Source organism: Lactuca sativa, chromosome 1 (assembly GCF_002870075.4).
Source record: "Lactuca sativa cultivar Salinas chromosome 1, Lsat_Salinas_v11, whole genome shotgun sequence".
NCBI lineage: Eukaryota > Viridiplantae > Streptophyta > Magnoliopsida > Asterales > Asteraceae > Lactuca > Lactuca sativa.
Window position 1 is genome coordinate 74224509 of NC_056623.2, and position 27561 is coordinate 74252069.

At 32.9% G+C, this 27561-nt stretch overlaps 3 protein-coding genes across 4 annotated transcripts; 2 read left to right on the forward strand and 1 right to left on the reverse strand.

Annotated features, from left to right (window-relative positions):
- The first annotated feature begins 258 nt into the window (after window positions 1-258).
- LOC111900923 (protein FAR1-RELATED SEQUENCE 5-like) lies at window positions 259-3711 on the forward strand. Its single transcript, XM_052765984.1, has 8 exons — window positions 259-415; window positions 523-597; window positions 874-1107; window positions 1258-1672; window positions 1753-2011; window positions 2816-3007; window positions 3107-3167; window positions 3518-3711. Exons 1-8 carry the CDS (start codon window positions 259-261, stop codon window positions 3709-3711), a joined length of 1587 nt encoding a protein of 528 aa, XP_052621944.1.
- A 14766-nt stretch (window positions 3712-18477) lies between these two features.
- Window positions 18478-21060, forward strand: LOC111900840 (protein SINE1). Of its 2 annotated transcripts, none has more exons than XM_042901573.2 (3): window positions 18478-18732; window positions 18994-20193; window positions 20465-21060. In XM_042901573.2, the coding sequence occupies exons 2-3, from the start codon at window positions 18994-18996 to the stop codon at window positions 20894-20896; spliced, it is 1632 nt and encodes a 543-aa protein (XP_042757507.1). In that variant the 5' UTR covers window positions 18478-18732; the 3' UTR covers window positions 20897-21060. The 2 variants fall into 2 exon arrangements, with proteins under 2 accessions (XP_042757507.1, XP_023752491.1); XM_023896723.3 differs by having other exon boundaries at window positions 18479-18768; window positions 20465-21032.
- Window positions 21061-21460: 400 nt separating this feature from the next.
- On the reverse strand, window positions 21461-23269 carry LOC111900849 (ADP-glucose phosphorylase). The gene is made up of 3 exons (XM_023896727.3): window positions 22638-23269; window positions 21995-22285; window positions 21461-21886 (listed from the first exon to the last, which is right to left on the reverse strand). Exons 1-3 carry the CDS (start codon window positions 23118-23120, stop codon window positions 21620-21622), a joined length of 1041 nt encoding a protein of 346 aa, XP_023752495.1. The 5' UTR covers window positions 23121-23269; the 3' UTR covers window positions 21461-21619.
- Window positions 23270-27561: the final 4292 nt, after the last annotated feature.

Consider the following 27561-nt stretch of genomic DNA (forward strand, 5'->3'; position numbering starts at 1 on the left):
TATTGTTAAGTAGTTAATATAATGTACTGTTGGAATTTTTATATTTGGAATGTGAATATAGTATCGTATGAATATTTTTTCCTTTATCATGTTTTTTAAAAAAATCAAATCATTTATTTTTATCAATGATCCCTAATATCAAGGCTTTTAATTTGCATAGAATCCGTTTTCATCCCTATCTAGTTTGTATGACATTTTTAAATATTTTAATTTTTCAACTAACAAAGCATATACAAACACTCTCGGAATTTCTTAGCAATGGGCGATCAGGAACCAGATGTCAATAATCATATTTATGAGGAACATTATTTGGCTAGTGATGATGACAATGTAATTGAAGATCTCGATTTTCCTGATAATGATACACTATATAATGACGGATTTCAAACAGGAGAAAGCAGTAATCCTAATTTAGGTTAGTTTTTTGATATTTTGTATAATTTTTCATTCTATTTTCAGATTCTATATTGTAACAAACATGTTTAATGTTAAATGTTAATACTTTCATTGCTGAACATACAGAGGACGCAAATAATGATGAAGACGAAAATCACTTCGTTGATGAAGATATAGAGGTTAATATTGATTACAGTGAAGGTAATAAATTCAATTCAGGATACTGAAGTTGTTACAGAAAAAAGTTAATGCTTTCAGAATAATATTTATATAATTCTTTCAGAATGATTATGTATTTTCTATTTTAAACAAGACAACCACATGTTACTCATGAAGATACAGAGTTTAATATTGATTTCATTGAAGGTACCAATTTCAATTCAGTATATTTTAATTTTTACAAAAAAAATAAATTGTGTCAGAATAAAAGTTATATAATTCTTTCATAATAATTTTGTATTTGCTATGTTTAAGCAGGACAACCACATGTTACTCATGATTATGTTTCTCTTGGTGGCACCTTGTATTGGACTCCGATTGTTTTAGACGACATCAAACCAAAAGTTTCATCAAAATTTAATTCATATGGTGAAGCAGAAACAATGTATAGAAAATATGCATTAGAATCTGGTTTTGATGTCAGGCTTGGAAGAGTCCAAAAAATGAAAAATGGGATTATTACAAATAGACATCTTGTGTGCAATCGGGAAGGTAATCTGAATACTAGTAAACTAGATACTCTAGATATTCAGCATAAAAAGACTCAAAGAAGGAAAGATTTATTTAGGAGGAATTGTAAAGCGAAAGTTGTTTTAGAAATAATTCTCGGTACTCTTATATATGTCGTAAGTGATTTTGTAGAGCGACATAATCATGAGTTGTTTAGCAAAGGCAATATGCACTTATCTCGTTCAAAAAGAAAAGTTGATTATTCCCAAGAAATTTTCATTCATAATTTGTCAAAACAAAACATTGGCCCTGTAAAAGCACATAGACTGTATAGTGCTCTACAGGTTGGTCCTTCGGTTCGAGGTGGATTGGTTACTGATTTCAAGAATGCTAGGAGGAATCTTAATTGTTACATAGGTGGGAGGGACGCGAAATTCCTTGTTGACGAGATGAATGACAGGAAGAAAAATGTCCCATCATTTACTTTTGAGTATAAAGTGTCGAACAAGAGATTGAATTCTTTACTCTGGGCTGACGAAACGACAAAGTATAATTACAATTCATTCGGAGACGTTATATCACTCGATGCCACATTCAGCATGAATAAGTATTTATAACCTTTAATACTTTTCAATAAGAATTTCATTATTTCCAGTTATGTAAACTAATATTTTATTTTTTAAATAGGTATGATATGGTTTTTGTTCCGTTTACTGGCATCGATAATCACAAAAAATGTGTAACATTTGGTGCTGGTCTTTTAAGTAAAGAAGATGGAGTTTCTTATGAATGGTTGCTTAGAGATTTTTTGAAAGCTTTTAGAAAACAACCTCAATTGGTTTTATCTGATCAAGATCCAGCTTTGAAAAAAGCTATAGATAAGGTTTTCCCGTTGACACATCATAGGTTATGTATGTGGCATATAACGAAGAAGTTGCCAAATAAGGTATGCATAAAAAGAATATTATTCTTATTTTTTTGGTATGATTCTACAATTATTTTCTCATATTCTACCAGAATGTTTTGTTTTAAACAGAATCAATTGCATTAACTCTTAATTTTTCTTATCATTCTTCAATGATTTTTTAAAATTTTGCATTCATTATCTCATATTCTACCAAAATCAATTCATTCTAACAAAACCAATGTCTTTAACTCTTACTTTTTGTTATGATTATACAATTATATCATATTCTGACAGAATCAATTAGTTTAACTCTTACTTTTGTTATGGTTCTACAATTATTTTTTCATATTCTACCTTCATGATATCATATTCTAACAGAATGAATTTATACAGATTTTATCAATTGAAGATGCAACAACCAATCAAAAATTTCGAAAGCGTTTTTACTCTATAATTTGGAATTCTAAGCTGGAACCACATGAATTCGAGAATGTGTGGCGTCAGATGTTGGAGGAGTTTAAAATAACTGATAACACTTGGATGAATACAATGTATGGATTGTGAAAATCTTGGATCCCCGCATTTTTCAAGCACATTCCAATGTCTGGTCTTATGCGAACTACATCGCTGTCTGAAAGTCAGAATTGGTCATTTCAAACCAGGACATTAACCGGTTCTTATCTTGTCATGTTTATGATGACATTTGAATCAGTTATGGAACGACAACGACATAACCAAATTCTCAATGATTTTAATACTGCCACCACTTTTCCTAAATTCAGTATCCGTACTCCGTATGAACCTCATGCTTCAAATGTATATACACGAAAGATTTTTTATCAGGTTCAGAAGGAGATATCAAGATCTGAAGATAATTGTTTCCAAAAGAATGTGATATCTTCCAATGGTGTTGACACGATTATTGTTATGGAGAAAACAAAGAACATAACTATTAGGCAAACAAATGATGTCGATGTTGATGACAAAGATGAGGAATACAGTTACGATTGTCTTATAAGGGATACTGAATACACGGTATGTTTTTTTTCACATTAATTTTCATTTTATCATTTGCATTTAAACACTAAAAATTTACAACTTAAACATTCTCACTAATCATCTTATATTTTCCAGGTCACACACTCAACCAAAGATGGTTCGTTCAAATGTACTTGTATGCATTTTGAACATTTAGGTATCTTATGCAGACACATATTCTGTGAGTTTAAGTCTTATGGCATCGAATAAATTCCTGAAAAGTACATTTTGAAACGTTGGCGTAGGGATGTCATTCCAACAGAATTACTGAAAAGACGCTTCAATAATTCTTTTGACGATTCTACTTCCGACATGACTGTTATTGATATTTTTTCAAGTGTTGACCGTTGTGTGTCTTTTTTGAGCCATGATGCAACAAAGTTAAAGTTATACCTCGACGAACAGAATAAGTTGAAAAAAAATTCGTAGACGACTGTCCAAATCATGATCTACCGACCAGAGCAGATCATTTCAAGAAGCTTTTAGGTGTGTTTGGTCCTGATGTAGAATCTGATGTTAATGACATTCAGAATCCTACAGATATTCGTAACAAAGGTTTCGGTAGTCGTGGGAAAAGATTAAAATCTACAAAAGAGATGATTGAGAAGGAAATCTCGAAACCTAAGAGAAAATGTGCTACATGTGAACAGATGGTTCATCATGACAAAAGAAATTGTCCTCTAAAGAACACCAAGAAATAAGTTCCTTGTTTTTTTTTGGGTTTATTAGAATGACATTTGATTTAATTCTGTCGATTCACACTCATTGTTATCTTTTATGTCGTTCAATAAAGTATTCACTTTGATTACTATTGACGATGACATTGTCAATCAACATAACAATATTTATCTTTTCTTTACTTAAAAATACTCATAAAACGTAATACAAAAATTCATTCCATCGACTGTATAAATTCATTATTTTCAAAAAATTTAATACAAAATTTCCATCGATTGTATAATTTACAGCAACATATACAACTTCTTTCAATCATTTTAAGATTGATTTTAATGTTAACAAAAATGTTTTATTATTTAGTGTAGTATACAAACGATATATGCAATTTGTGTACAAGAATTCATTATATTTATATTCTATTTCAAAATGACTACATATTACATAAACATATTCATTCCAACAGAATTTTATATATACACATACATTTACACACACATACTTACTTTTAAACAGGGTACATTTTAAGGCAAAAAGATACTTACTTTAAAACAAGGTACAATTTAATGAAAAAGGATCCAATCGTCATCCACATCCAATTAACATAAAACTAAATCAATATAACGTATTCTACCAGAATCATAACAAATACTACCTTGCATCATCATCATATAATCTGTAAAAAAAACATTCTAGTCACAATAGTCACAAAACATTATTAACCACAACATTGAATTATATTAACAAGATTATTAGAAACAAAAATACATCAACACATGCATTAGTAATGTTAATTTGCATTATATGAAAACTACATTACTAACAAGAACCTTTGATTTTCACAATGCACAACATCATCATCCCAGAATTTAAACAACGCATCAAGACACCCATTATACGAAAATTAACATTCCATTATAACATATAAGCTTAAATACTGATAACATTACTTCATAACTTCTGATAGACAATCTACTTTTTCAAACATCTAACATAAGGCAGAGTCATGTTTCAACATTCAAAAAAACAAGTTCAGCTCATGACATATCAAAGTTTATCTTACAACTTATTAAATACCACGCCAAATTCTTACCTACGACCCTTTGTTTTTCTTTTTTTCTTCCTGTTTTCAGCTGACTCTCTTAGAAGCATATCTTGTTCCAAAATATCAAGCTTACGAAACGCTTCAAAATCTTTAACTATCATAGTCTTGAACTTATTGAAATCAGATGTCAACAATCTTGCCATGTATTTTGTGACATCCCAAAAATCTCGGCCAGAAAAGACCGATTTGTTTATGCTTTGTTTTTAAAATCAGAGTAATCGTTTAAAGAAAATTGTTGCGGAATTTGTCCCCAAAATAAAATAAATATGATAAGAATTTATCAAAGCATTTCTTGAAGAAAAGTATTTTCATTATATAACAAAATCTCGGGATGTCATGTTCCGATACAGACACATAAGCATAAATAGAACTTACATTTATTTACACTAATGATTTATATCTCCTTTATTCTCTCAGTGAAATATGTCTTTGTATTGATACCTGTGATACAAAGAAAACTGAGTGGGTCAGACTTGGGAGCCTGGTGAGCATATAGGGTTTTCAACCCACAATAATACATTTATTATATTCAATTATCAACAATCAACCCAAATACCCATCCCCATTATCTTCTTTATTTATTAAGGTTTTACCCTAAGAATCGATTATACTTTCTTCATTCATTCCTAAGGGTTTACCTAAGGAACTGGCACACAGTCCATTTGCTACCACGGTTTATACAACAGGCACTACGTCGCATAGTCACCAGGGTTCATACAATTGGCACTACGTCTCATAGTCACCAGGGTTTACACAATAGGCACTACGTCTCATAGTCACCTGGGTTTACACAAAAGGCACTACGTCTCATAGTCACCTGGGTTTACACAAAAGGCACTAAGTCACATCGTCACCAAGGTTTATCAAATAGGCACGAAGTCGCATTGTCACCAAGGCTTACTCAATAGGCACGAAGTCGCATCATCACCAACTATTCCATCTACCCATGTTCTACCCAACATTTTTGTAGATATAAATACAAACACAAATTAAATCATTTAACACACGTATAAAAACATCAATTCCAAATCCATCTCAAATAGATAATTAATATATAACACATAGCACGTATTTTATAAAATACTTCATATTTATGTGTAAGATGAAAGTGACTATACACTCACTTGATCAGAAGATGATCGGGCAGCACTACGACTTGCAGAAGTAGTGTTTCTCCATAGATCTGGAAGATCTTCACAAAAACCGGCTCCTCGCGGGCAACGCTTTGGCTCGGGAATAACGCTCTTCGGGATCCTCGGGGCTTCGGATCTTGCTTCGGGGCTCGGGAATAATACCGGGCTTCGGGATATGATTGGCACGCAAATCGAGGCAAAAACTTAGAGAGAAAGTAAGAAAAATCGCAAGGAAATAGCTGATCTCGAGTTCTATTTATAGGTTGTTGGGTCTGGGATTACGCGGGGCGTACTCGAGTTACCCAGGGCGTACTTTGACGTCATTGCGTGCGTCGACTGGTGGCACTCGAGTATTGGTTAGACAAGTTGCATCCGACTGAGTACGCTGGGCGTACTCAAATTACGCTGAGCGTAATTTGACTCGTCGAACTTCTAAATTGCGTAACTTTCGCATACGAGCTCCGTTTTCGACGTTCTTTATATCCACGCGAAGTTCAGACCATACTCTACAACTTTCATTTAGACTCCGTCGGCTAATTTTGACTTTTATTTTTATTATTTATTTATAGGAGGCCGGGACAGAAAAACTTCGTTATAAATTCATAGCTTCTTCATCCGACGTCCGTTTTCGCCTATATTTTTATCGTTTCACTACAATTGACGAGATCTTCGATTCTCATTTAGATTGTTTCGGCTAAAAACCGATCGATCTCAAATCGAGTATTCGGGCTGCATACTGCTAAGCTGTAACTTAGAAAAATCATAACTTCCTCATACGAAGTCAGATTTGGACGTTCTTTTTATGCACGCTCACGGTTTAACGAACTCTAAAACTTTCATTTAGATCACTAAGGCTAAATATCGCTCTAACATAAATTCACTTTTTACGTCATTCAGCGTCGTGTCGGTTCTGTCGCGAAACTTCGACATGTCATAACTTCTTCGTTATAATTCGGATTTCGACGTTCTTTATATGTACGGAATCCTTGTAACATATAGTATAACCTAGTTAAGATTATTCATTCTAAATAATCTTCTATCAGAAACTCATTTTTGACGCTTATCGTCTTTAAATTGACTAGCCCTGATCTACGGGCGTTACATATTTCGTCCTTAGCTTAATTGTAGCACTCACGTCAGCAGGCATTTTACCTGTAAGACCACACTCCCAACGCCCTTCATTTTCCCCCATGTAAGTTTCCATATGCCTCATGAGGTATATTCCACATTCTGTTCCAGCTTTTTCGACTAACCAAGATATGTTCATCACACGTGCCGCTTTAAAAGTTAACTTTTTTTGCCATTAGATGATGTTGTGATGTCAAGTAGTTGCAAAACAGTTTTTTCTGTCATTAATTACAACAGATACATAAAAAATACTCTTATAATATTCCTTAGAATGGAAAACTATTGATCAGAAATTTATTGATTATCTTACCACCAGGTTTGGTATCATGCCATACTTTCTTTCCAAAGTTCCTGTTCTCTTCACATGATCTACTATGTAGTACAAACTTGATCTCAGATCAAAGATGAGTAAGTAATACTTTCCATCATCAACTATTGGGAAGAAAACCTTCTACACATTAAAAGAAGAGGTTAAGTTAATATTAGTTGATGCCACAAATATTATATTGATAAAATAAACTTACAAGTGCAACATCTCTAAAACTTGGCTTCACATCAAATTTCTTAGTGTAGATTCGCAATAAAGTAGCAAAAAGCCTACATTTCATATCTTCCGACTTTAGCTCATTCAATATATCTTCTGTCTGAAAAACCCCACCTCAACATCAATATTAATTCTACAAAAATAAATTTGAATTAAAAAATATTTTACAAAATAAATTCATACCACAATAGTTGTATCGAAGAAAAATCTCGAAAGCGATGATTCATCCTTGTAGTTCTCCATTTTATTTAAAAACGCAGCCCAACAATCAATTATTTTAGAATGCAAAAACATTCCATGATTGAATTGATATGCAAAACCCTGGTGCAGCAAATGACCTGTTCCAATGTCCCAAATCTCATCCCTATGAAAAAAATTATGTATAACATCAATCTCAATACATTCATTTTAAAATTATAGAAATATAATAGGTGACACATATATAAAAATATATATAAATACGGACCCATCATCTCTTTTAGATGCAAAAACTGAATTGCATATCCATGTTTCATCCTTAGTCAGTTTTTCCCCAACCTTAACAATTCTTTCAATATAGGGCGAATGAAATACTTTTGCCTTTTTAGGAATACGTTTTTCCCTTTTTTCATTATCATCATATCCTGCAGCATTATCAACAGCTTCTCCTATATTTCTTCCTACCAGATTATCCCCACTGATTACTGATATTCACTTTTTCTTTCTATACACCTGTAACTCAGTTTCATCCAACAACTTAATCATTTCCTCATTCACCCGTGGAAGTCGATGAAACCGAGTCATTGTTAAAGAAGTCGTATCAACAGGTGTGGTATAATTGACTTCTTTTTCTGTATTAACTTCAGTAAGTATCAATCCTCCTACAGGTGAACTATTTCCTTCACTGCCATCACCTACATCATTCATATTTACCTCATTAAAGCAGGCAGGCTCATGCACTTTTTTGTTACCTGCCCTTTCAAACACTCCCTTGAAAAGTTCATTCATTTTCTCCATCCACTCATTCAGCACCACACTATGAGGGAATTTTTCCAACCCATCCTTCAACGCAACCTCCATAGTACTTTTCTCTGTTAGAATTACCCCATAACTATGCTCTATAACAGCAGCGTACGCCTGCAACACATATAATTAATAAATGATAACATTACAAAAATGTGTACTATATATTCTATTAGAATATATCATTAACTATTAGTTTCAGAATATGTACTTCATATTCTACCATAATATTACCTCTTCATCTCCAAAATCCCTCTTAAAGCTTAGCATTTGCTGTTCTTCAGCTCCTGTTTCATCGCCCATATCGACATCATCATGCTCATCCCAAAACTGCCTCCCGAACCCTCCCAAACTGATTTCCAATCGTTGAACCTCTAACAATTTAGCACCGTTTATATGCCTAATAAAAGGAAGCCTTTTGTCTATCTTGATAGAATACTTCATGTTATACACGTACACCAACTGAAAAAAAACATTAACTTAATCAATACATCAATAATAAATCGATACGAAATATATATTTTCATATAAAAATATTTCAAACTTACAATCAGAAGTGTAATAGGACCACTGTAGTAGCTTGATTTGTCATCCCTTTTCCATAGTTTTTTTCTAGATCTCAAACAATCAAGCATATATTTACACCAATTTAACTTTGAAAAGTCTTCTACCAACACCAACTTCCTTACCACTTTTATTTGATTTGTTCCCATCAACATTGACTCTATGAAGTTGTTAACAAATAGGGTCAAAAAATTCAGCCTAAACATCAAATTATCCTTTGTTGTAGCCTGAATCCTTCTTAAATACTCCTCACCATTGAGCTTATCACCACTATATTGTCCCCTACATTCTTCTAGAATTTGATTTCCCTTATCACACAATGGTAACTCATTGATGTCTTCTCCACCAAATGGCAACCCCATCATATCATGCACTGTTTGTTCTGTTATCTCAATAACAGAGTTTTGTAGGACAAGTCTTTTACTATCTGCATCATAAACATCTAAAAGATAGTAGGTTAGTTGTCCCGGATAACTTGTAATATTCACTTGCAGAATTGATCCAAAACCCATTCTCAAGATTGCTTGTTTCTGTTCCGGCGACATTCCCATAATAGCTGCAGTGATGTTATCACATTTCATTCTGGTTGGAAGGTATCTTAAACCAGGTGGGTATTCCTTATTTGTTTTTCTAACATTATCTTCTTTTTCCTCTTTCACAGATTCATCAATTCCCTTATTTTTTAAATGTTTTACAATTGGAACTCTATCAAATTGCCTCTTCGACCTTATCTCTCTTTCCAAAATTAGTGCATTTAAAGGTTTAGGAGTTGTCTTTTGTTCAACTGATTTATCAAGTTTTTTCTTTGACCTTCTTTCTCGGTTCACATGTTCTTCTTCCTGAATTTGTTCTGCTACAACAAACAATAGATAGCATAAATTTTCATTACAGAGTTAACTAATAAAACAAGTAGGCTAACTCTACAAGAATCAAATACATTTAATTTAGAATTCTATCAGATTCATACAATCGAATTTCACACTCATATATAATATTACATTCTATTAGAAGTGTTAAATAGTGAAACAAGTAGACTTATGCTAGTAGAATATCAACCATTTTCAGTTTCATATACACAGAACATTCTATTAGAATATGAAACATGTAAACTTATTCCACATACAATAACTATGATTTTTTCAATTGAAGTCATTAATCATCTACAAATTGTGATTCCATTACAATTAAAAATCTGTATAAAATGCTAATTAACTACTTCAATATAGATATTTAGCGTACAATGTTAACTAGTAAAACAACTAGACTTATGCTAGCAGAATATCAGCCACGTTCATGTTCGTATACACATAAAATTTTGTTAGAATATGAAACATGTAACCTTATTCCACATACATGGACTATCAATTTTTCAGTTTCAGTCATTAATCATCTACAAACTATGATTCCATTAGAATTAAAAATCTGTATAAAATGCTAATTAACTACTTCAGTATAGAAATTTATCTTACAATGTTAGCTAGTAAAACAAGTACACTTATGCTATCAGAATATCAACCATGTTCAGGTTCTTATACACATTACATTCTAATAGAATATGAAACATGTATACTTATTCCACATACAAGAACTATGAATTTTTCAGTTTAAATGCTAATTAACTACTTAAATATAGAAATTTAGGTTACAATTCTACCAGAATATGAAACATGTAACCTTATTCCACATACAGGAACTATCAATTTTTCAGTTTCAGTCATTAATCATCTACAAACTGTGATTCCATTAGAATTAAAATTATGTATAAAATGCTACTTAACTACTTCAGTATAGAAATTTATCTTACAATGTTAACTAGTAAAACAAGTACACTTATGCTATAAGAATATCAACCATGTTCAGGTTCTTATACACATTACATTCTAATAGAATATGAAACATGTATACTTATTCCACATACAAGAACTATGAATTTTTCAGTTTAACATGCTAATTAACTATTTAAATATAAAAAATTAGATTACAATTCTACCAGAATATCAACAATGTTTAGGTTCACATACACAGAACATTCTATTATAATATGAAACATGTAACCTTATTCAACATACAATCACTACGATTTTTTCAGTTTTAGGTACTAAATCATATACAAACTGTGATTCCATTACAATTAAAAAAATTTGTATACAATGCTAATACACTACTTCAATATAGAAATTTAACGTACAATGTTAACTAGTAAAACAACTAGACTTATGCTAGCAGAATATCAGCCATGTTCATGTTCGTATACACATAAAATTCTATTAGAATATGAAACATGTAACCTTATTCCACATACAGAAACTATCAATTTTTCAGTTTCAGTCATTAATCAGTTACAAACTGTGATTCCATTAGAATTAAAATTCTGTATAAAATGCTAATTAACTACTTCATTATAGAAATTTAGCTTACAATGTTAACTAGTAAAACAAGTACAATTATGCTATCAGAATATCAACCATGTTCAGCTTCTTATACACATTACATTCTAATAGAATATGAAACATGTATACTTATTCCACATACAAGAACTATGAATTTTTCAGATTAAAATGCTAATTAACTACTTAAATATATAAATTTAGATTACAAATCTACCAGAATATCAACAATGTTTAGGTTCATATACACACAACATTCTATTAGAATATGAAACATGTAACCTTATTCAACATACAATCACTACGATTTTTTCAATTTTCGGTACTAAATCATATACAAAGTGTGATTCCATTAGAATTTAAAACCTGTAAAAAAAAGCTAACTAACAACTTAAACATTGTAATTTAGTTTACAATTTTAACCAGTAAAACAAGTATACTTATTCTAGCAGAATAACAACCATGTCACAATCATATAAACAGAACATTCTTGCAGAATAACATACACAGTAACTATTCTTAATAAAATACGAAAAAATGACACATTTTTCTTCCAGACCACAAATCATACATGCATATAAAAGATTTTCAAAAACACTTCCTAAATTCTACTACATTTTTCAAACTAAATAAACATTAAATAACACAAAAAAATTGTTACCTTCAGTTTCAGCAACGGAATCATCATATATTGTCGTCTTCAAGATTCAACGCCGTTTCTACTGTGTTCTTGAACTTTGACTTAAATGAACTGGATCGTGTACTCCTCATTGTTGCAGAATACCGTTAATATAACCCCCAAATGTCGATTTCGTCTTCTCGGGTTAAATGTCGATATTTATAGGGAAAACCTACAAATGATCTTCCGATTTATGAAGACTGATTACAATAAATCGGAATGTTTTTCAACCTCCTAAGGATTTGGGTTCTTGATTATGAGAGTAAGCGAGATACTTGGGATTATCGGTTGATCATTCCATATTATCGACCGTTTCCTAATTAAATGACGGGGCAAAATACCATTCTACCCTTGTTTGACCGGTCAATTGATTAAACCCCATTTATTTGATTTTTTTCTATTTAATTTTTAAAAAAAATCACTTTCTTAAATTACCACAAATGATTGGCCTACAATCATTTACATGGGCACACAATACTTAACAAAAACAAAATAACCTAACCCTATATATATATATATATATATATATATATATATATATATATATATATATATATATATATATATATATATATATATATATATTCAATTACCCTAACGAAGGGCGTTGCATACATTATTAGGTAGTTTTATGAAACATCATTTTTATTTGCTAACTTTTTGGTTATCAAATAGTTTTTCCTGACAAACATAGTTTTAACGTGATTTTTTTAATATTCGGAAAAAATTGATATGCATTGTTTATAATATGTTGTATTCGTAGAAAAAACAGCATCAACAACAATGAACCTTTGAATTCCACTAGAAAATGGTAATAAAGGTAATAAGGTATGCAAATAAGAGAAAATGTTAACACAAAAATAAGTCGTGTATAGAGCTAGACTACTATGTTACCTCTCCATCCTCCTATTTGATATTGCGAAAAATGAAGGGTGTGGATGGAGTGCTTTGATTCGGTTTTAGCCAAAACCGAACCATAGCCATTATAAGTGGTTAATGTATTTTAGCAGTCATTAAGTATTCGTTAGTATTGTTATGGTTAACGGTTTTTGTCGGTTAATTATTATGGTTAATCTTTAATATTGGTTAATCATAATGGTTGAAAATAAGATAAAAGTAAAAAATATTTTGCAATGAAAAGTGAAAAACATAAAGTATATTATTAGAAAAAGTGAATGATTCAGTGTTTTTAAATATATTAATATGATAGAAGATTAGATATTTCATTTAATTCCAAATAATTATCTTTTAAATTTTTAATTCAAAATATAGTTAAATAACATATATCTAATATTATAGAGAAAATTACACGAATCGTCGCAAATGCATTTGTGAAAAAGGACGTTTAGTCTCTATTTTCAAAAATTAATTCGGACGTCCTTCATTTGGTTAAAAGTTGCACATATCATCCCTCGTTAGTTTAAATTCGCTCGTTTAATCCCTTACGTTACGTACATATGAAATGACTATTCTTCCCTTTTTGTTCTTTTTTTATTTATTTTATTTTTCTTACCATTTTTATAATAAACAAAATAAAATAAAAAACCCCACCCCACCCCCCTTCCCTTCTAAACCCTTTTCCCCCTAAATTATGTGACAAAAAATCATCACCACCGCTGGACCATCGCCCACAATCGTCAACCACCATCTCTTTTCCCCAAATCAGCCTTCATCAGTCAAAGAAAATCACACAACCCCTTACATCACTAAAGCCATCTCAACTAGAATTCATTACCACTACAAACCAACCTTATATCTACCCACCAACAGCCAACGTCAACTACTACACACACACCATCATCACCTCCTTCTATGACTACCCATCATCATAATATGCCAAAATCCATTCACACCTGCTACACGATTTCTGTACCACCACCAATAGCCTTATCAGTTACCACTATAGTCATATATGTTTCAAATCTGGCGACTTTATGGGGTTGCTCAACCACGAGAGGCATTTCAACAACCACATGCCCCATCTCTGGTCTTTTTTTGTTCATATTTCTTTGAAGCAGATGAATGTAATAATAATGGACTCTCATTGATGCATAATCATAAGGTGTCACGCCACTAATATCAAGAGAGTTTCTCCTCCCACCTGAACCAAATCATCAAGATTTATAAAAGTTAACAAATTTCTTCGAAATGTAAAGCAATCAAGGCCATGGATTCATCCCCCAAACGAGAAACAGGTGCGAAAAATATGGTCATTGCTCCGAAATGCGTCGCCATCGTCGAACCATCTAGGTTTCGCCATCATCTGAATCATCGTCGGTCGCACTACACTCGTACCTCAGATTCGTCGGATTTCGAAGAGATGGAGGTGGAGCTAGGGTTTCTAACGGTGATGCAGGCGAAAAATAGAAGATTTGTTCTTCCTTTTTTGCTCTCGCGATGGTAGCTCTAAATATCTGGATTCAACAGCTCCAAAGAAAAAGACGAGGAGGGAGACGAATGGGTAGAACCGTAGAAGGGATTTGGGGGAAAGGGGAGGCGGCAATGGTGGGATAGGGTTTTTTTGGTGGAGTTATTTTTTTTCTTTTTTTAATCAAAGAATAATAAATAAATAAAATAAGGGAAGGGATAACGACTTAAAAGGGTAATATATTTGTCGATTTGTACCCATTTGGTCACTGAGTTTTTTTTTTGTCCACATTTACCCCCTTCAACTTGTTAAACTCTACACATTCAGTCCTTATGACCGGTTACTCCAGGTTAGCCGGTAAAAATGACTTAATAGGGTAATATATTTCTTATTTTGTACACATTTAGTCCTTAATATTTTCGTACACATTTAGTCCTTAAAATTTTTTTGTTTCAAAATAAGTCAATTTTGTTTTTATACTCATTCAGTACTTATGAATGATTTCTTTGAGTTTTTCTCACGACATCTTACGTTGGACAATCATTTATGAAGTGTGTGGGGTTGTTGATGTTTATGTGTAACGTCTCATTTTCACAACAAAAAATTTCATTTTTAAATAAGGCAAAACTCCATAATTTTAATCCATTATTAAGAAAAAAATGTTTATTCCAAAATACATTTATAAAAAATCATAGTAATATAAGAAACGTGGAATCCTCAATATTGTTGATGAGTGTGTACTGTTATGTCTCGCCTTCCCACGATCAACGATAGAACCTGAAAACATAAACAACTGGGTAAGCACAAACTTTAGTGAGTTTCCCCCAAAATACGTGATACAACAAATGTATTATCATGTATAACGGCCCCACACTCATCAGACTGGAATACTTTGGCCCAAGCAGTCATTGGACTGGAATGCCAACATGCAACAGGTCCAATCTGTTATCGGACTAAAATACCTAGGGTTTGTCGGCATGCCGCCTTAACATAACCGCTCTTCTCGAGCATCTGGGACTATGGCTTACAGCTGGTCCGCACTACAACATATAGCAGGTCCACCTCAATCTATCCCACCACCATATGGCTATCTACGTAAGATGTTGTGAGAAAAACCTAAAGAAATTATTTATAAGTACCAAATGAGTACAAAAACAAAAATGATTTATTTTGCAACAAAAAAATTATTAAGAAATAAATGTATACAAAAATATTAAGGACTAAATGTATACAAAGTGAGAAATATATTACTCTATTAAGTCACTTTTACCGGCTAACCTGAAATAGTCTGTCATAAGGACTAAATGTGTACAGTTTAACAAGTTTAAGGGGTAAATGTGGACGAAAAAAAACCAGTGACTAAATTTGTACAAATCAAAAAATATATTACCCTTATAAGTCATTATCCCATAAAATAAAACCAAAATGGAAATTATAAAGGGTAAAATAGTCATTTTATGTCTGTAGGGATGGCCCGAGTGAAAAAATGATAATGCAGAGATGGTCCGGGTTAATTTTTAAAAATAGGGGCTGAACTTGTCTTTTGACACCTTTACGATGGACGATTTGTGTAGTTTACTAAATATTATATTATATTAAAAATATTTATTAATATTAGTGGTTTGGTTTTGGATGAAAACCATAACCGAACCATATGTATTTGGTTAATCAAAAATAGAAATCATACCATTTTTTTTAGTAATGGTTCGGTTAAAATGGTTTGGATATTTCAGTTAATTTTGTTATGGTTCAGTTTTCCAGTTAATACGTTCATTCTTACGAAAAATAAAACCAAAGCATGATAAAATCGCTTACTTTTCTATATTGCTCATTATTTAACCGAACGTGAATTATGTTGCAGTGGTTTCAAATTGATAAACTGTATACAATATTAATTTTTTTTTTTTAAGAAACGTCACCATCTATATCTATACAAAATAATAAATAAGTAGAATGAGTATTTGTAGTCGTTTACTTATTATTTAGTTCTTTTGAATGGCATGGAGCGGGAAATGGAAATCTACCAAACGGCCCAATAGTCAAATAAAGGGACCCAGCTAAAGTACAAAATACTGAAATGGCAAGATTGCCCTTGTCCATTAATATCCTTCACTTTCTAATTACGTATTTTCCTTTAAGTACAGCATACAATACAAGTCTTTAAAATACAGTTTTCACTACAGTACTTTATGCCCATATATTGATTGATCAAAACGTATTACCCTATCGTAAATTATGTATGGTGAAATTATGTATATATTTGCATACATCCATCTTGATTGCTTTAGTGCTTTCCATTTAAAGTAGTCATTATATCCAAAAATATTATTGAAAACAAAATATCATAATATGACATGCTAAATGAAAAACCAAAAAACTATCATTTGTAAAAAATGCATGCAAAATCATGTATGACTTCTCTTTGACTTACTAATAGATTGACTGATTTATGTAATAGCTTTTCTCTAATAAATAAAATAAATTTTACAGCTAAAGAAACCAAAATTGTCCAACATGTTGTTTTACTACATACAACAATTTTATTTATTTTTATTTCGATTAATAATTAATCATATTAAAAATATTAATTATTTATAGAAAATTAAATGTACATAAAAAAATATCTTAGGTCGATATATAGGGAGTTTTTATTGTCGAAATATATAACATTTATAACACTATAACATAAGTTTTTTTTAAAGAACACGGCATTTTAACTTTTAAGTCATTTAACCAAAAAGCCACAATTTTATTTTTTTGGAATACAACGTCATTTTCCCAAAACCAAAACCAAAACAAAAAATTTGTTTTCGACATTGGAATATCAAACCAATCATTTTTCTCAAATTTGATTATTTTGTTTTTTTTTTTTTCATTTTTTGTTATTAGTTTTCTTCGATCACAATACATCCAACGTATCTCATAAAGATTATATAAGAACTTTCCTCGAAATGTTATTTTGAATTCAACTAAAAGATGTTGGTTTGGTATTTTTCAATGTAAAAAAAATAAAAGCAAAAACAAAAAAGAAGACAAGGAATCGAAACCGAGAAAAAAGAAAAAAATAAGCGAAACATAAACGAGAAATGAAAAGAAGAAAAGCCTGATGATTTGTTTTTTTTTCAAAGTAAAAATTCTGAAAATTCTAGTTAAAAATTACGTTTGTATTAAAAAAATCTTTGAAAAATTGATGTTTTCTAAAAGGTGTTTTAAATATAAATAGTTTTTCTAAAAAAATAGAAATATAAGTTGTTTTTTTAGAGTGACAATCTTGTCGTGTTTGGGTTCAAGGGTAAAAGAAGTTCAACCCAAACACGACCTTTAGAAATATTTGTGTCGTCTTACTCAGTTTTAATATGTAACTTGTTTAATTATATGAGTTCGTTGGTTAGGAAAAAAAAATCTAAATATTACATATTTACTTATTAGTACTTATTCTCTACTTTATATATATATATATATATATATATATATATATATATATATATATATATATATATATATATATATATATATATATATATATATATATATAAAATAAAATAAATGGGTTTTTGTGTCGATACGTGAAATTATTTGTAAACAAGAACACAACATATATTAGAAACGGTTTAAGTTAATTGTTTTGAAAATTTAGTGGTTAAAGGTTAGAAAAACTCAAAGAAAACACGATTATGTTATGTTGGAATTGTCATCCCCATTTTTTTAAAAGGAAAAAAAAGATTATACGTTTAAGATAATTATTTGAAAATATAGTGGTTGTTTTTTTTTTTTTTTTTTAATAATAATGAGCATCTGGGGTAGAATCGTCAGAGACAAACAGAGGAAAGGGGTAGCGGTGGAATTAACCAAAAAGATTTGAAATTAAATGGAAACCCTAAAAAACAAATATTCATCAAGAAATGGGGGGAATACTCGATCAAATTAAAACACACCTATCTTACTACACTCCAGCGATATATCCGGTGCTCCAAAATCCAATCCAATCTCACTACTTCAATAGTAACACATCTTGATTTCTCGAATCCTTTCATTCAAAGAATCGATTTCCTTCTACAACCTCTCGATCTTCTAACAAACGACAGCTCAGATGTTCTTTCTCATTCAAATTAGTCAACGATTTCAAGAAAGATTAAGGTAAAAGTAGCTGCGAAGAGATTATTCGTCACCAAGGTATTGGTTTTTTTTTCTTTTCTTTTCAAATTGAAGTTGAATCCGAACAATCATCGTTGCTAAATTCGAATCTTCTTAGCTTATCTGGAATTTAGATCTTGATGTTCGTGAGTATTTCCGACTACGATCTATCTGAGTTCTATGGTTTAGTTTAATCTGCGATTCATAAGCATTTCTAGATCTATCTCCTTCAATTGTTCATCTTGTTGATAATTTTTTTACCAGATGGGAAGAAGCTTGAGCCCAGTTCTACGCCGCGAGTTGGAAAATCTCGATAAAGATGCCGCAAGTAGAAAATCCGCCATGAAAGCTTTGAAATCATACGTAAAGGATCTTGATTCAAAAGCAATCCCAATTTTTCTCGCTCAAGTCTCTGAAACCAAAGAAACCGGAACCACATCAGGTGAATACACAATCTCACTTTACGAAGTTCTTGCTCGCGTTCATGGCACCAAAATTGTTCCACAAATCGACAATATCATGTCCACCATTATCAAGACTTTGACTTCAACAGCAAGCTCATTTGCTCTTCATCAAGCTTGCGCGAAAGTGGTCCCCGCAATCGCACGATACGGAATGGACCCCACCACAAACGATAACAAGAAGCGAGAAATCATTCGATCTCTTTTCAAACCGCTTTCGGATTCTTTGTTATCGAGTCACGAGAATTTATCTTCCGGTTCTGCCCTTTGTCTGAAAGCTCTTGTGGATTCGGATAATTGGCGATTTTCCACTAGCGAAATGGTGAATGAGGTTTGCCAAAGGGTGGCTGCGGCTCTTGAGAAGGGCAAAATGGTAAATTCACATATGGGGTTGGTTATGGCGTTAGCGAAACATAACGGGTTGATTGTTGAAGCGTATGCAAGGTTGTTGATTCAGTCCGGGATTGGGATTTTGAATATGGGAGTCAAGGAGGGGAATTCACAAAAACGGTTATCGGCTATTCAAATGGTGAATTTTTTGATGAGGAGTTTGGATTATAAATGTGTAATGTCGGAATTACCCTTTGTGATTGAGGAAATGGAGAAGAGGCAAAACGATCAAATGGCGTATGTTAAAGGTGCGGCTTTTGAAGCGATACAAACCGCGAAAAGAATCTTGATTCAAAAAGGATCAAAACAAAATCAATCGCCACCTCAGTCACAAATTATGGATTCTTTTGGTGATTATAATTCTATATCGTATTCACCATTTTCGATTAGTTTTGCATCTTGTGATGTTGATTCTGATAGAAGTGTTAACCGAAAGCTATGGAGTAATGTGGATGTTTCTTTAAAAGATGGGTTGTTTTCGAGTGGAATGAGTACTCCGAGGAGCGTTATTGAAAATTCTGAAAATAGCGAGTTATCCGAGACACAAGGAGATTATGAAGATGGATTTTCAGGATTCATGCAAAGGAACCCCACTCCTCCTAGGTCTCCTCAGGTAAATTTAGACGTTTTTATAACTATTTAGTATTTATTTACAATGATTAGACATGACAATTGGAGTATTTTTTAGTGTTGTTTTCAATAATTAGAATGGAAGGGCATTTACGGTTTTCACAACAAGTTTTTGTTTCACTTTTTAGTATAGGGCAAAAAATATAATTTTTATTCAATGAACATTAGTCAATAGTCAGTCTAATACATGTAAGATGAGATACATTTTCTTCTAGATAAACCGGTGTATCTAATTGTTGTGGGTTTTGTTTCAGAGAACGAGGTCATATGTTAATGTTGACAACATGGACCTTTTCACGACTCCTAGGAAACTACTGAGGTCACTTCAGCATCCAGATGACGACTGCTCAGGGAACCAAAGTAGAAGATTCCGGAGCCCATCATCGAGCAAATTCAATCAGAGCCACACATCAAATTTTGATCAAAATGAAAGTTTGACGGATGAAAATGAACAAATTTATGGTACCTTAGAATCAGTATCTTCAACTGAAGACATAGACATCCCACCAAATGGGGATAATCATTTGCAACAACAGTCTCAAGTACTTCTTCCGGAAGCAAAAACGAAGTCTCAAAGACTGTCAGCCGTTGTAATTTCTTCCGGACTAGTGATTCTACTTATTGCTGTCATTTGTTTCTTCTGGAAACAAGATCAAGATAAAGTGTACAACCTCGTACCTACCTGATTTCTAGTGATTCTGTTTTTTTTTTTGTACTCTGTTCCATACTTGGTACAGAAACTGTTGTTGACATGAGTTTGTTGTTGCCTGATGAAAAACTTATCTATTTTATGTTCTAAAGGGTTGTTTTGTTTTGACTTAATGGGTTAAGCACTTGATCCAGACAACTATACATAGATGTTTCTTTGTTGCTCAATCTAGATAGAACTTAACGAGTTGAGTAAATAACCTGGTTTAATGTATAAATGACATATTTGCTCTTCCTTTTCCTCCCAACCACTCTCAAATTAAGATTGATGGAGAATATTGCTAAATTTATGCATATTGTGAAAATTGTTTATTTGGAATGAGGGGTAATATAGTCATTTAGTCTTATTCAAATAATTTATTCTATCTAAAAAAAGAAAACAAAAAAGACCTTAAAATGTACATCACTTTAACCAAACAAACATCATTATTGATACAACCATTTTACCACTGTGTTTGATTTTGACAGAGTAGCAGAAAACCAGCTTTTAGGTAAATAGTGTTTGGTAAAACTAGTTAATAAACTATATGACAAATATAAAATGACATAAAAGTACATTTATATATATAATTAAAACGAGCATATCAGGGTATGTTTGGAAAACTTGTGGAAAAAACCTCATGACCTTATCAATATGCTATCTCAAGTAGTTTTATCATAAAAATCTACGTTACATCTTACAAAACTATATATAAAAAAACTCATTCCTTATTTGGAAGTTGGACTTCCCTAAGGATTTTAGCAGCATCTTCTGGGAAAACCGGGTTTATATAACACCCCGTTCCCATTTCAAAACCACCAATTGTAGATAACTGTGGGACTATTTGTATATACCAATGAGTGTAAGGTAACTCAGAGGAAACAATGTGAAGAGGTGAAGTATGAATCATAAGATTATATGGTGGGTCATTCAACTGTAAGGATAACTTTTCAAGTGTAAGTTTCAGTATTCCTCCAAGATCAATAGCCTGCACACATTCTTCTTCCATCAGTATTCAGAAATGAACTCTGAGGAAGATACTAAGATAGGAAACTAGGAATCAATATATAATGACTGAACTCTGAAATAGTAGTACCTTATCTTCATCAAGTTGGTGGTAGTGAGAGGAATGATAGCGTGGAATGATCCATGTCTCGAATGCGAAAGTGGAGGCGAATGGAGAAATGGAAATGAAATGTGTTGATTCATTGATTAGAAGTTTGTGTGTGTTAATGTTGCAAAGACTACACTTTCCTGTTTGGTTATGGTGTTCTTTCATGGTGTTGAGACGATTGGAGGCAATGGTTGGGATAACTGGAAGAGCTAGGATTTGACTGTGTGAATGACTCATTGAAGCTCCAGCTGAGGCTCCATGGTTTTTGAACACCTAAAGATTAACGTATGAGAAATTTCATCAAATTACATTCGTGTATTGATTTTGGGATCAAAGGAGTGACAATATGTTTGTAAACTGTAAGTTAGATTGAAGAAAATCTAAATTACAAAAAACAATCAGTTCAGAAAAGATAAGATGAAAATAAGCAGATGAAGATTGTAATAAGTTTAGTATTACACGATTCCTGATCTTCATTGAAGAATTTCAAATTCTAGAATATGACCCATTCTACTTGACTTGTAAAAGCGTTAGCAGAGTTTACAGAATCATGTGAGTTTGTAAGATTATTGAATTTTAGAGTTCAGATTTCCAAATTGTGAAACAGAAAGGGATCGAAGAATACCTGAATATAACTGATTGATTCGACAGCGCAAAGCTGTTCTATCCTCTTCTTATAAGCAAGCAAAACAACTGCAATTCCTGCTGGTGACAAATCCTGCAAGTGAACCGAGTGATTCGGCGACTCAATTACGACGTCATGAAATCCGAACCCACGTAAACTAACTTCACCGGTGCTGCCGTTGGCCTGACGGTGTTCCTCGTTATCTGATTTCACTTGAAGTTGTCTGCTGAGAGCCGGATACAAGTTTTCGATCACTCGGACCTTCCAGTCGGAAGTAGAATCTTCAGGAAACCGGAAGATTTCCGGTGCGCATTGGTGCTCGTTTCCGGCACAAAATGGACACTGCGTCGGGTTTGAGTCGGGTTTGGATTGGGATTTAGATTTGATGTCCGACGGCCGGCGAGATCGAGCCGGTGATAGAATCACCAACCGGTTGTTGACTGCGTCTTTCCTGATTTCAGGATTCCGATTCTCCGTCGCCATTTTCGGTCGTCCACCGGTGTGCGTATTCCCGTGCACGCAACGCTATGTAAAACGGTGACTCCACCATATTCTGGTGGTTTTAGTTTGAGGGAATCACAAAAATCGTCCCTTATGATATTGTCAAAATACAGTTTCAGTCCCTCTATAAAAACACATGGTTAGTAATCGAAGGGGAATAGAATGGACTATCTGGATATAATAAAAACAAGACAGAACTTCATAAATGGTAGGTGTTATAAATAAGTTTCTTTCCAAATTTTAAAAAACCACACATATGATCTCTGTGGTTTTAAAAGCTTTAACGTTTAGTCCTTCTGGCTCATTTTGTTACCATTTAGTCGTTAATTATTATATTACAGGGGCAATTTTGTTCTTTCACTTGTAATTGTAACTATTCAAAAAGAAAGATTGCATGCCTTATTTTTAGGCAAGACCCTTTATCTACGATCGTCTTCTCTCTTCTCCATTCTATTGTTCGTCGAATGTTGCACCATTTACAAGATGGTGACTTGCATGTGGAAATGAAGCAATGAAGATCACTTCGTTGACAGGTCGTAACCCTGGAAAGCAATTTTGAAACTGTACAAGATGTGGGTTCCTTCGATGGTTTGACCCTCCTATGTGTTCTAAGGCATTGGTGGTGATTCCAGGTTTGATAAGATCGATGAATCGATTGGAAGAGAGGGTTGTCATTGCGTGTGCAGAAGTGTGGAGCTACTAGCTCATTTTGTTATGTTCATGGGTTTTTTTTGGGTTTTATTTTAACTAGTAAGTTTCTTGGGAATGTTTGGATGGTAATGGATTTTAGGTTATTGGTTTGTAATTGGTGCAAGGGTTTTTGGGTTTTAATCAAATATGGGGTTTTTGCTTTCAGTTTATGTAGGGGTTTTGGAATTGGTGGTGTTGTATTTTGGTTTAGGTATCAGATCAATGTAATGGAAATGTAATGAACTTTAGTTTGTAACAAATCAATATTATGGAATGGTAATGGTAAGTGTATTGTAAATGCACCTTTTGGATGGTTTGATGTGCAATTGAAATGTACATTATTATAAATGAATCTTTGGAAGGTAATACACAAAACAGATTGATTCATTTGCCAAAATATGCATACACACCATTACATGCCAAGTTGTAAAGTTCTTAACACAACCATCCTACTAAGTTTCCAAACAAGTAAACATGATTTAAGTTCTTAACCCATACAGACATTACAGTTTCAAACAAGTAAACATGACTTAAGTTTCAAAAGACCTACAACACAAACATCATAATAACTACTTAACAAAGTTTTCAGCCCCCTCAAACTTGACCACTGCCTCCCTACCCTTTACGTGTTCTGGGATTGTGCCCTTTGTTATGACACTTTGAACAAGTGACTGTCAGATATTTCCTTGTCAATTTACCTGCTTGGTTGTTGGGCTCATCAACACCCCTCATTCTCTTCTTCTTATGCCTCTCAACCCACACATATTGAACAATTATAGTTAAAAATTAACCAATTGTGTGTAATAATGAAAACTACGTATTAGGCCTAATTAAAATACAAACTTGTGTTTTATGTTTTGGCGGATTTAAAGTGAATGGGCAGTCACTTTTAGGCCACATTGAACGTCCATTAAGTGGATCAATTTTGTTGAAATATATGGCTTTCCATGTTGATAACCTATGGCAAGGATAGACCTATTCATCAACATGTGGGGCATTTTCTCCATTTTCAATTCTGTCCCATAGCACAGAAAACATGTATACATGGAAAACCTGTAATCTCCCAAAACCTACAACTGCAACTTTTCTCATTCAAGTTTACCACATACTAATCTTGCCATGTGCTTGACACTTGGTACTTTCCTGCCCCATTATATTTAGCCACATACTTAGTTGCATTAGTCTTAATATTGTCAAACATTATAGTTGTTGTAGGGGTTAGTAGTCCTTCATACTTATCTATTTACTTTTGCACCACACAAAATCTCTTTATGAGATACTCTCTAATATACTATAAGCAAGTGATAATAGGTTGATCCCTACCCTCATCTAGCTTAGAGTTGAATACCTTACAAAGATTATTCAACAAACAATCAGTGTGTGCCCTACCTATGTAACACATATAAAGAGAAGACAATTACACATATAGTAAAAATAGAACAAGCAAGATTGAGCTTAATCATTAATTTTCTATAAACATACCACTGAAGTGAGATTTAGACCAAGTATTTTATGGAATCTTACACACCCAAGCACGATCCTCTTCGCTGATCTTCTTCAACTCATCCATTGTTATGTTAAAGTGATTAACTATTGTTGCTCTACCACACTCCCAAAGCTGATCACTTAAGTCTTTTCCTTTCCACTGTTTCTTCATATTTTCTTGGATATGCCTCAAACAAAACCTATGTTCTGCATTGGGGAATACCTTCTTAAATGCTGGTATTATTCTCTAAACAAAAGTAAATGTAATCAACATCAATTACACAAATCTATCTAGCAATAGTAACAAGACAAATAGTTAGGTGATACATACCTTTTGTCTATCAGAAATGAATGTAAACTTTTAATTTGCTCCCAGATCCAAATCTTCTCCTAACAGTTCCAAGAACCAGGTCCAACTACTTGTTGATTATGTCTCTACCACTGCATATGCTACATGGTATATTCATTGTTTGAGTCCATCCCCACAACAGTTAAAACTTGCCCATGATAAGGGCCCTTCAAGAATGTACCATCCACCCTAAGAAAATCTCTTAACCCAACTTTGAATCCCATCTTAAATGCACACAGACAAACATATATTCTTCTAATAGTTTTTGTGGTAACACAGAGGGAGGTTTCTGGATACACATTCATCCTAACTGTTGTACCAGGATTAGTGTTTAGTAGCTCCAAAACATAATCCCTCAAAATTTTGTACTATACTTGGTAGTCCCCACTAACGATAAGTTCAATCATTGTCTTTGTCCTAGCAACCTTTTGCAATGACATTCCTAACTCTAGTTTCTTCATTAACTCTTCGTGTAAAGCTTTAACCGGGATTTTAGGGTTACTCTGAATTTATTGAACAATTATGTTTGCTACGTATCTGGAAGTGCAGGCGTTAACTGCCCTTGTTTCTGATGGGTTATGAGCATTCTAACACTCCTATGGTGTACATGCAACCCTATAAACCTTGGATCTATGTTTTCTTTAATATTCATGCAATTTTGATTTTTCCAAGGTTCTCATCCTAACTAGCATGGCATGGGGTACTTGTAATATAAAAACTAGTATAATGACATACCTTTCTTGTAGCTTGGATTCCATAAGACCTTGTGAGCCTAGCACCCCAAATGTGATGCCTCAAATGTTTCACACAACACCACAACTCTTGGAATAACTTAAGAGAAGAACACTTGATCACAAAATCGGCTAGCCCTCCTTATTCTTGTCTTAGTGTTGATTTTGCTTGCCATGTGGCTCTTTATATAGTGTGCCACATGAAGGGTTACACCATGTAAACCCTAATGTGCATGGCTTTTCATTTCCCCATGATCCATGGGTTTTAACCTCCATGGAGCATCCATGGAGCACCCACTGGGTCCTAGCCCAATCTAGTGAATCATGAACCATAAGCCTACTATATAAGAATGAATGATTTACAAATCAATCCCCATATATTTAATTAGTCTCTTTTTGATCACAAAATTAATTCCAAATTAATTCTTGATCAATACTAATTAAATAATATATTAGAACTTATAATATATTAGCAAACCATAAGTGTCATTTTCTCATTTTGTCTATCCAATTATTATGATGTCATGCAACTCAAATGGACCATGCCAAATCGGGTCAAGTACATACTAAATATAGTTATGGACTTAGACACCTTATCCACCAGTCTCCCACATGGATAAGTCTAATAACTATAGTTACAGGTATGACTTCAAGAACCGCTCAACAATCGTAGCTCTTTCAAAGTCTCGAAGAACTAAGATGATGATGCACCATTTAAGATAAGTGATCATATAATCCTCTGTTCTAGATATCAGCCGGACAAATACATGGAACAATGGCGTACTTATTGTCCAACAGTTTATTTCCCGATTTCCGATTTGTTTGACATAGAACTAAACTGAACACATCAATTTGGTTCTGACCGGGCCCGGTACATAGGTTAAAACAAAATCATCGAGGGGCCCAGATATCGCTTCTAATCCTCCAAGGACTAGAAGGAACAGATAAACTTTGACTCATATGTTTGTACTAACTATTTGTTGAATCATACACAAAAGCACGTTTTGTAACATCGAGTTATCGATGCGTTTTCGTACAATCAATGCACAACCAACTCATAATCAACAACTCATATCTCTATGTTTGAAGACTTATATGATATTACCATCTCATGATCACTCGAGATAAATTCCATGAAGTGATACAAGTGAGCGTGGGTTGAATCAAA

Excerpts from the sequence above, each read along its gene's own strand:
- LOC111900923 (XM_052765984.1), top strand. The coding sequence starts at position 259 with ATGGGCGATCAGGAACCAGATGTCAATAATCATATTTATGAGGAACAT. Across the intron at positions 1,108-1,257 it reads TCTTGTGTGCAATCGGGAAG|AGCGACATAATCATGAGTTG; the intron begins GTAATCTGAATA and ends GTGATTTTGTAG. Across the intron at positions 3,168-3,517 it reads TATGCATTTTGAACATTTAG|AATCTGATGTTAATGACATT; the intron begins GTATCTTATGCA and ends GTCCTGATGTAG.
- LOC111900840 (XM_042901573.2), top strand. The coding sequence starts at position 18,994 with ATGGGAAGAAGCTTGAGCCCAGTTCTACGCCGCGAGTTGGAAAATCTC. Across the intron at positions 20,194-20,464 it reads CTCCTCCTAGGTCTCCTCAG|AGAACGAGGTCATATGTTAA; the intron begins GTAAATTTAGAC and ends GTTTTGTTTCAG.
- LOC111900849 (XM_023896727.3), bottom strand. The coding sequence starts at position 23,120 with ATGGCGACGGAGAATCGGAATCCTGAAATCAGGAAAGACGCAGTCAAC. Across the intron at positions 22,286-22,637 it reads AATCAATCAGTTATATTCAG|GTGTTCAAAAACCATGGAGC; the intron begins GTATTCTTCGAT and ends GTTAATCTTTAG. Across the intron at positions 21,887-21,994 it reads ACCAACTTGATGAAGATAAG|GCTATTGATCTTGGAGGAAT; the intron begins GTACTACTATTT and ends GAATGTGTGCAG.